Genomic DNA, 10,505 nt, shown 5'->3' with positions numbered 1-10,505 from the left:
TGTAAACGCTTCCCGATCGCATGAACTAGTTCTCGCACTGCGTCTTGTACGCATGCGCAGCTTGCAAACATCGGCAGGCTACGTGTGAACGCAGCCTAGCGACCGGGTCTGAATCAGGCCCCAAGTTCCACTTTTATCATCCAGATAATACATCCATTTTCTCTGTGTCCGTGTGCATCTGGACACCCTTATAAGCATCATGCTACTAGGCTAATCATTACCAGTCTCTTAACTCCCATTGTACAATCAAGAGAGACATTACATGTTACAGTGTGTATTACTTTATTTTATCAAGTATACCTTCAAAAATAACTGAATTTACTAAGTGGCTGGTTAGAAGGGGTTTACAAACTTATTGGACCCGCACGCCATATGTCAAATCCATAGTATTTACTAAATTTCCTTTTGACCTTATGAGCAGAACCCACAGTTGATCCTGATAGTCTCTAGATTTGCTGCAAAAAATGCTAATAGCACTAGGGCTATTCCCCAGACCTCTAAGCTGTGGGGCTAAAAAATTAATTGAATAATAAAATTAATATTGTTCTTTACTGGCACACTACAGGTCATGCCAAATTTAAGTGACTGCCAGGAGACCTTGAAAAAAGTAATTTATTAAAAAATACTCCTCACACACCCTTATTCACCACTTTATTACTCGCTTAGATCCAAATGAATACGGTCCTCTTTGTTCCATGTAGGAATCCTGGGATCTTTGAAAAAAAAAAAAGAAACCATATAGGCGATACACTAATACCTCCAACAAGGTCCCACCACAAATGATAGTTCTCTCCTGGCCACTGTTGCATGGAGCACTCTGGCCAATCATAGCACTCAGATTCATTACTATGGGATGACAGCTTTAACTTTGTCATTAGTGACGGGGCTCCTAACAGGGTTAGTTCAGAAGTGTTAGAGCCGGCCCTAGCTAATTTGGTGCCCTAGGCAAAATTCTGGCTGGTGCCCCCTAGCAGATATCAAGCCTTCCACCCGGCCTCCCCGCAGTAATGATAAAAACCCTCATAGTCGGGGGGAGAGGGCGGTGATGCGATTTGTGCTGAATCGCGTCATCGTGGTCCCGCCCCCTGCTTCACAATGCTAAAATGAACATTTAAAATGTGTGATGTCTCTATTTGTTTAATGTCACAGTACATACACATGCTCCATAATACACATGCCGTGACACAGTACATACATATGTATCTTTAACTGAGAACAGGGACATTCTTGGTGCTGGAGAAGCCTCTGAGAATGGGGACCAGATCAGTCATTGCAGCAGTCCAACAGGACCAGGAAAAGTCATATCTGCAGAACCTCATGGCTCATTGTCCTGCAGCTGGCACTAGAGGCTCTGCACCTACCTACCATACAGCACAGACAGTGCACATTATTATTATAGCACATGACAGAGAGCCCTTCTCTGCACCCTGGCATAGGACTACAGTAATGTCAGCCAAAGAAGTACAACAAACTGGGAATTCAGGCAGCTTTTGGAACATTGTGCATGTGTAGGTGAGTGTCCCTTCCTTGCAGCATTCTCTTATCTCCCTCCTGCCCATATATGAAGCTGTCACTGTCAAAAAGATCTGACAGTTCTGCTACAATGCATTTAACCCCCTCTGCACCCCCTTAGAGTGCAGTTCTATTAACCCACCTTGAACTGTGTGGGCTTTCCAGACCAACACACACAATAGACCTCTGACATCCTGCACACAGCCTCATATTCTCATACAGGACAATATAAGTTGTTGCTGGTACCGGTATAATGTAAGTTGTTGCTGGTTGCAACAGCTGGCACAGTGACTAAGATACATGCCCATTTCCCCAGGTAGTAAGGGGGTAAATGGGGGCAGTTGATACACTGCATCACAAAAGCAGAAGTTGCAGCATTCCTCTTCATAGAAAGTTTCCCCAGCAGTACTGCACTCCACTCACTGTTTAGCCGGGAAGCTGTAGCCAGACACTGCTGGTGCTGGGGGGCCCTCGAGGGGGTTGCTGAAGAACAATGCACTTCCTTGTAACTTGCATGAATCCTGAAAAGTACAGAGAGAAGGAATTACCCTCAACACCCCCCTCCACTGGCCTGATCAGAGAGCTGAGCTCCTATCAATCTCTGCACCAGCCAGCAGAGCTGTGGCATGCCCCCAGGAATTCCAGATGCCCTAGGCATTTGCTTAGAATGCCTATGCCTAGGGCCGGCTCTGAGAAGTGTATATTATTTTGATTTAATTCAAGAGTTCATGGATCAAAGAGGATCATCTCTAAGGTTATATGTGACCAATGACGTGGAAAATATAATTTTTTTACAAGAGCACAAGGAGCCAGAGGGCTCTTTACATCGGAGAATGCTGACACTTGTGGTACTCCAAGTGTCAGTATGCTATGGCAGCCATTTAAATTGGACATGACAGGGCTAGCAGGGGCCTTTAGTGTGCCAGTAAATTGGAAATATTAATTCTGTTTTCTAACTATTAATATTACCCCACACCTAATTACGTGGGTGTAAGAACTATGCCTAGTGCTGGTTTCTTCTATGGGGGAAGGGATACAAACATTTATTTGTGCAGGGTCCAACCACCTCTAGGGAACGCAGCATCATGCTGACCAGCCTATGGCTAGTTGGTACTAAGGCAAGAGGACCCCACGCTGTGTGTGTGTCCCCTGCTATAGTGACACCACTGCTGGTTAGTGTAAATTTCAGGGGTGGGGCCCCTCACTATTTGTCCTCCGAATGTTTTTTATTAGCCACCTAAGTTTAGAGGCCTAGTGCTGATCATCAATTTATTTCTATTAGAAGGGGGAATTATTATTTTTTCCTTTTTTGTTTTAATAAAAATAATATACAGAAGTCTGTCTGGATCATAGAGATCGGTGCAGCTCTTTACAAAAACATGCCTGTCAGAGGTAACTAATTTTTTCAGTGTTTTTGCAGTGGGACTTTAGGGGTTTGCAGCGCATAGAAACCCACTGCTTAGTAAATCTGGTGGTTTGTATACTTATGGGGAAAATCGTAATAGAGTTTTTTTTGCTCTAAAGTGTGGATTTATGTCAGTTTTACAGTGTGATTCAGCTTCATAAATTGGCACGTTGGAAAATCGCTACAATCCTGCCAGTATTTCAAACTGGTTAGTAAATCTTCCCCTACATCCACGCACTATATAAGAAGCGTCTTAGCTCTTTCCATTTAGTTGCATACTACGGCTTGGAAAATGCTGAAACTATCACTGCTCATATTAGGTCACAATGTCTTCTGAAAATAAAAGAAAAACTTACTAAGTGTTTTTGCTAAAAATTAAAAAACAAATAAAAGCAAAATTTCTCGTGGATTTAGCCATTCAATTTTAGCTTTATTTATCTATGAATATCAGTGAAGACATTGGATATTAAGTTCTACATTAATGATTCATAACAGACAATCATAATTTAAAATAAGGGTTGGTCAAAGTTGCTAATTTTATGACCCTAAAAAGTACATCTGAACTGGACAGAGTGGCCATTGTAAAATTTGTTAGGAGCTTTTTGGCACTGAAGGGGTTAACAAAAAAAAGTATACACATCCTTCATATCTGCTCTCCTTTCCATAACAATCATGAGGCAGGTAACATGTGGCATGGTTTCAGCTTCTGTTGTCCATGTTCTATGACCTACCTATGGTCTGTTGATCGGGTCAGAGAACTTACATAGAAATCTGTACTTTTCAGCAATTGTGTTTTACCCAGCATTTTCATTCTTCTCTGATCTTCTTCCTGGTATACTGTCTGCGTCGTTCTCTCTGTATTAGGCCTCTTCCACATATTTACTTGCAAATCCTGTAGCTATGCGTTTGCGAGCTCCTGGCTGGTATAACTGCATGGCCGACCGATCCTGCGCAAGGTAAGCCACAACCAGCTGTTATCAGATTGAAGATTACACAATACATGGCAGTATCAAACACAACGTTGTTGAAATTGTAACAACCCATTTTAATTAATAAATGACAGATTAATAACTTCATTCATTATTTTATATTACCTGATTAGACTCATTCTTAGTTTGGATGGAATTATCTTTTAAGAACTAATATTAACGTTAAACTCTCATGGTTTGATTCCAAATAGCCAGAATAAATAAAACTACCAAAGTTAAATGTTGTCATCTCTCTGCTTAATCTAGTAGAAGACTTACTCAATTTACTTATTTTTTTTTTCTATTGTAGCAGCTCATTAAACCCAAAGGTAAATGAAAAAGTTAATAATAAATCCATGAAATACATTTATTAGTGGAATCCAAATCCCTCTACCCAATTAGCAGGACCATAAGCTTCCATACTGAAAAACCCCACACTTTAGGTGCAGAGCCTTCATACACTAGGCAATGGAAATGCCAATCAGCCGGCCGCGATAAGTCGGAGGATTGGATTAAATAATACATGTTAAATATCACCGATTGGCAAATGACATTCATATTTAGATCGTGATGAGCAAATCAGTGAAATCCAACATGTTGGATTTCACCGATCCTCCATCCCGGCAGCGCAGGAACGCAGCATCGCGGCAAAACGTCGCTGGTATATGGGGGCCATATTTGCACTGCTAAATATCCTCTAGGGAGTATATTTACTAAAGTGAGAGTTTTCAGAAATGGCAACCAATCAGATTCTACTTAACATTTAACTAGCACCTTCTAGAAGATAATAGCTAGAATCTGATTGGCTGCTATGGGCAACATCTCCACTTCTAAAAACTCTCACTTTAGTAAATATACCCCTAGGGATAACAGCTAGGAGTTTAAATATAAATTGCTGCAGGTAGAGCTTCGTCATGTGGCTTGTCCAATCAGTTTAGTCAATAATCCCTAACTGCAACCTCTCCTATTTAAACTCTGGATGCTTGCAAGGGAGGATCTTGGGTGTGGAGGTGCCAGCAGGTGTGAGTATCTTCTAACGTCCAAACCAACAGTTGAGGGTGGGAAAGTTTCGGTCTCCAAAAACAATTTGCTTCATGGAATTCTGTTTTAGATCTAAAAACGTAAGGCGTTCTGGAGCATAGCATGCATATCAAATAGGTGAATTTATATACTTAGGAACTGGAAAAAGTTAATGAATGTTAGTAGGGGGGGGGGCTGGCTGGGGACACAGCAGTGGGGCTGGCTGGGGACACAGCAGTGGGGCTGGTTGGAGCAACAATAATTTCATGATACTAAAAGCTATGCATGATTCTTATACAGACGTGGACAAATTAGTTGGTACCCTTAAAGATTGTTGAAACAATGCTTCATTCCTCCTGAAAAGTGATTAAAGTAAAAGCTATTGTCTAATGTATACCTGCTTGTCTTTGCTATGTAATATAATAAACCAAAAAAACTGTGAAAGAGATACATTATTGCTTGTTCTTCAAAGAGATTCTAAAATCAAAGATTTGTTGGATTATAGTGATATTTCAAACTGTTTTCTTGAATTAGCATTACATATATCTTCAATCTTCAAATTAGTTATTCATTCCATTTAAATACATAAAAGTAGTCACTCTGCTGTCTAAGGTACGTCAGTGTCTGCTCAAACCATCCCAAGTATTTTGAATGACAGTGGGTTCCATGGAAGAAGACCCAGGAGGCCTCCACTTTGAAAGAACATAAACAAAGCAGGCTGGAATTTGCTAAAATGCATATTAACAAACTACAATGCTTCTGGAAGAATGGGCCTACTTCAGAGTTGTACGCTGCCAGCTAACATACGCTAATGCCGGATGCAGGAGGCATCTTGTGTATCCTGGCAGATTTTGTGATCCACTGCTGCATCCGAGGACATTCTGGAGCACCAAACACAAAAAAAGCTGAAGGGGAACCTCAACACTATGTTGCCCCTCCAGCTCCACTGCACTCAATGAGGACCATTGTATGATGATAAGCCTCTGAGTGCAGAGCTCATCTCCCATCATCAGTAAAAAATATTTCTCAGAGGAGGCTGGCTGGTCTGCACAGGCAGGGCCGGTATCAGGGGGGGACTGCCGGGACTGGAGTCCAAGGCCTGGACAGAGAGGACATCCACAATACCACTGCCCGCTCACTGGCCCACCAGCTAACGCCCACTCCCCACCCCCATGTGCACTAAAGGTTTGTTCTTTTTTTGGAGACCCAGCATAATGTCACACCACACTGCTGAAAGAGAGGAGCAGGAGAGGAAGAAGAAGAAGGTAAGTGTGGGGGCTGGAGACACAGAAGAGGGGGTAGCAGGAGATACAGAAGGGGGCTGGCTGGAGACACAGCAGGGGGGCTGGCTGGGGACACTGCAGGGGGGCTGGCTGGAGACACAGAAGGGAGGTTGGCTGGGGACACAGAAAGGGGGCTGGCTGGGGACACAGAAAGGGGGCTGGAGAGACAAAAGGGAGGATGGCTGGGGACACAGAAGGGGGCTGGCTTGGGACACAGAAGGGAGGCTGGCTGGGGACATGGAAGGTGGGCTGGCTGGGGACACAGAAAGGGGGCTGGGGAGGCAGAAGGGAGGCTGGCCAGGGACACAGAAAGGGACTGGCTGAAGACACAGAAGGGAGGCTAGCTGGGGACACAGAAAGGGGGCTGGTTGGGGACACAGAAGGGGGGCTGGCAGGAGACAGAATGGGTGCCTACTGGGGCGACAGAAGGGACTGGCTGGAACTGGATAGAGACTGCAGGGCTGGAGTTAAACACAGGAGGGGGCTTCCTAATTTGTCAGTCCCGGGCTCCACAATTTTTGATGAAAGTCCTGTGCACAGGATGTCATGGTGCTGCTTTACTATGCTCTGCATATATGGTGGGGGAAGAAGGGGGTGACTGAAGGGGCAATCATGGAAGAAGTCATTAATACAGTAGGAACAATAAAAAAATAGAATGATAGAAAGGGGCATGAGTAATATGAGTCCATTGGGTATATAGGGCCTGATTCAGACTCACACTCATTCCCCGATTGGATGCAAATTACCAATGTTTTGGAGACTGCGCATGCGCTGGGGCAACAGTGCGCATGTGCTGCATTGTCATTGCAACCCCGGTCGCAGTGACCTGACTGAGAGGTTGTGGCTATTTGTCCGTTTTGTAGATGTGCTGAGGCCTGGGTCTACATCTTCTGACCCAGATTTCCTGGCCTCGACAGAGGAGTTCCGGCGGCCTTTTTGAGTAAGCTTAGGCTTACTCAGGTGGCCGATGGCTATCTGATGCTGCATCTTAGGACGCAACATTCGGATATGCAATGCAGGCAGTGGGCGTTTTTTGCCTTCAGGCTCCTCCTGCAACATTAGCAGTTTTAGCATTGCTGCTGCGTCCAAAAACAGTATTGATGATGTCGACATGATTAAAATGCCGACACTTGCAAATTGCCGACATTGTCATAATGTCGACATTTCCATTAGGGTTAGGGTTACCATTAGGGTTAATCTTAGGGATAGAAATAGTGGAAAAACACAGTGTTGACTTTTCAAATATGTAGACATTATATCAGTGTCGACATCATGAACTTGGCAACATGTTAGATGTTGACATTACAACTATATCGACATTCTCATGTCAACATCATGAATGTCAACAAGATTTACCACATCCGAAAAAAATGTCAAGCTGCAGTTACAGGTATGTTTAGAAGCTGCAGTGGTCAGCACCTTGCGTCCTAAACTAGCATTTATAGATACAAAAATATTGAACCTATAAAACGTAGTGAAGGTATGTAGAGGATAAAGTGGCTGCCCAACTTGCTCACTGATCTGGCAGAATGATCATTTACATATTTAGCAACTTTGCCAAATTACCAAAGTAATATATCTAGCAATAGTTTACTTCAATGAAAACAACCTCTCTAAAGGACATCATAGAGGATTAACTGACTACAGTATATGTTTTATGAAGCTCAAGAATCCTATTGACATTTTTCATTGTCCAAAGGGATCCCTCTTCTTCCAAATGCTGATCTTGGTGCAATGTTGGCATCACATTATCCTGGATTAACAACCAAAAGAAAGAAGTATTCCAAGTAAGAAACTATCAAATACTCGAAAGGACAAAGGGTCTGATTCAGCTTTGGGAATACAGTAAGATATAGCAAGTAACTGTGAATCTGGACAAACCATATTGCAATACAAGGGGTGTAAATACATAAAAAATGTTTGCATTTGGGGTAACCAAATACTGGCTGCTTTTGCATGCAGCCCACAAATGCTGGACAGCTTTATTATTACTCTACAATTTAGATGTCAGTTTGGACACCTCCCTCCCAAATCTAAATCTCTCTGCACATTTTACATCTGTCCCACCTGCAGTGCAGCATGGTTTTACCAAGGTGCACAGTTACTTGCTCTATCGCACTCTATTCCCAAAGCTAAATCAGGCCCAATGTTGTGAAACCATCAATACTAAATTCAGATCCTAAGGGGGGTCTTTAACAACCACACTGTAAAAGCTAGTAATGCTAGTCTTTGTTGTAAAATGGTCCCTGAGTCACAGTAACAGATCCTGCCTTAGGTGAATACGCCATGATGGAACTGCTGTCATCTTGAAAATGTTTGTGTGCTATGAACTTTTTGGTTAATCGGTGCCACCAGAATCACTGTTATTCCTTATCTTTTTATCTTCCTTAGCATTTGTGAAAGTATTGCTTTTGGACTGGAAAGGTAATTAGCTGAGTATTCCAAGGATAGAAACTCAGCCCCATTAATAAACAGGCTGCTACATAACCAAGTAATACTAATCACACATTGAGGAGCCGATGCAGAGTTGAACGCAAATCATCCCAAATTGGGATAAGGGCCTGATTCAGAGGTGGACGCAGTGTTGATGCCGTGTTGTAAGTCTGCGCATGCGTCCTGATTGTTACCGCTCAGAGACTCAGTACAGAATCAGATGCAGGGTCTGTGGATTTTAGTGGACGTACCTGGGAGGTAACAGAGGGTGGCTAAGCCAACATGGGCATATCACAACCATGTCACTGAAAGTGGTTGGGTCCAAAGACACTGAACCGCTCACACAGGAAGCCGTACTTACACACTGAAATTGCACCTGCCATAGGGCTGGTGCAAGTTTCACTGGTGCACAGAGGGTGCATCTAAAGATGCTCTAAGATGGATATGCACCGCCTCAAGATTTTGTAAGTGGGCATCTCAGTTTGAAGATAATCGTCTGTGACATTAGCATAAGACGCAGATGTGACTGCAGCAAGAGACGCAGCCAAGGCAGCGTCTGTGTCCGACTCAGGATCAGCTCCTATATGTGTACACATCTTTAAGGCTGGTTTGATACACGTCATCATCAGGGCCTAGGATTTTTATCACCCGGACAAGACAGAAATTTGGCATCCCCCAAACAAACAAACCAAAAAAGACGTTCTTCTGCACATGCCTCAAGCACGTGCGCTCACGAAAAAGGAGTGTGGTTTCGTGATACAGTAACAGCCCTTACACATTATGCCACACTAAGTAATGCCCCTTATAACACATTGTGCCACACAGTAATGCCCCTTACACATTATGCCACCGTAATGCCCTTATAACACATTATGCAATACTGTAATGCCCTTATAACACATTATGCCACACCGTAGTGCCCTTATAACACATTATGACACACCACAATGCCCCTTATAGAACATTATGCCACACAGTAATGCTCCTTATAACACATTATGCCTCACAGTAATTCCCCTTACACATTATGCGCCACACAATAATGCCCCTTATAACACATTATGCCACAGTAATGTCCCTTATAACACACTAGCTGAAGTACCCGGCGTTGCCTGGGTTTAAATCTTCAAGTTATTAAGTTTTATTATGTGACGTCATCCAAATCCATCCAGTGGAAGGTCCAGATCAGGCTCCCTGGGTCAAAGTTCTTCCCGGCGCACTCCGCCGTGAGGTTCGACTGGGACCCCAACCACTCAACAGGCATCCCAGACCAATTACCACCCCTCTGTGAAGTTTTCATCTAAGTCCATCCAGTGGAAGGTCCAGAACAGGCTCTCCGGGTCAAAGTTCTGCCCAGCGTACACCATTGGGAGGTCCGACTGGGACCCTAACCCCCCTAAAACCTGGCCAGGATCCAACTGCACCACTTTGCATTGGTTTCATCCCAATTGGTGCAGGAGTGTTCGAATGCATAAACGGACAGACAAATAAACCAATTAATTTTATTTATAAGATTATGCCACACAGTAATGTCCCTTATAGCACATTATGCCACACAGTAATGCCCCTTATAGTGCATTATGCCACAGTAATGCCCCTTATAACACATTATGCCACACAAAAATGCCCCTTACACATTATACCACACACAGTAATGCCCCTATTACACATTACGCCCCTCCTGCTCCAACAGCCTCTTACCCTCTGTCTCTGCCCCTCCAGCAGCCTCTTGCTCTTCCTCTCCCCCCCTCCAGCAGCCTCTTACCCTCCTCCTCTAGCAGCCTCTTACCTTCCCCCTCTCTCCTCCAGCAGCCTCTTACTTTGCCTCCCTGTGTGCCTGCATCAGGTGTTGATTTGGAGCTGCACTGGCAGCCAGCTGTTTCC

At 43.8% G+C, this 10,505-nt stretch overlaps 1 protein-coding gene across 5 annotated transcripts in view; it reads right to left on the bottom strand.

Moving 5' to 3' along the window:
- Positions 1-10,505, bottom strand: part of UPF3A (UPF3A regulator of nonsense mediated mRNA decay) — a 59,271-nt gene that overhangs the window by 1,070 nt on the left and 47,696 nt on the right. For 2 of the 5 annotated variants that reach the window (XM_088454151.1, XM_088454146.1), the window contains one exon: positions 3,351-3,864. Coding sequence is in view for 4 of the 5 variants with exons in the window: in XM_088454146.1 (XP_088310272.1) it covers positions 3,797-3,864 (68 nt within the window). In the remaining variant the exon portion in view is untranslated. Of the gene's footprint in view, positions 1-739; positions 2,034-3,350; positions 3,865-10,505 lie in introns of those variants that run through there. The other 3 variants (XM_088454149.1, XM_088454147.1, XM_088454150.1) reach the window with 3 other exon arrangements.

This window comes from Taudactylus pleione, unplaced genomic scaffold, assembly GCF_031769625.1.
Source record: "Taudactylus pleione unplaced genomic scaffold, aTauple2 ptg000609l, whole genome shotgun sequence".
NCBI classification, from domain to species: domain Eukaryota; kingdom Metazoa; phylum Chordata; class Amphibia; order Anura; family Myobatrachidae; genus Taudactylus; species Taudactylus pleione.
This window is presented reverse-complemented; position numbering and strand designations above follow the sequence as displayed.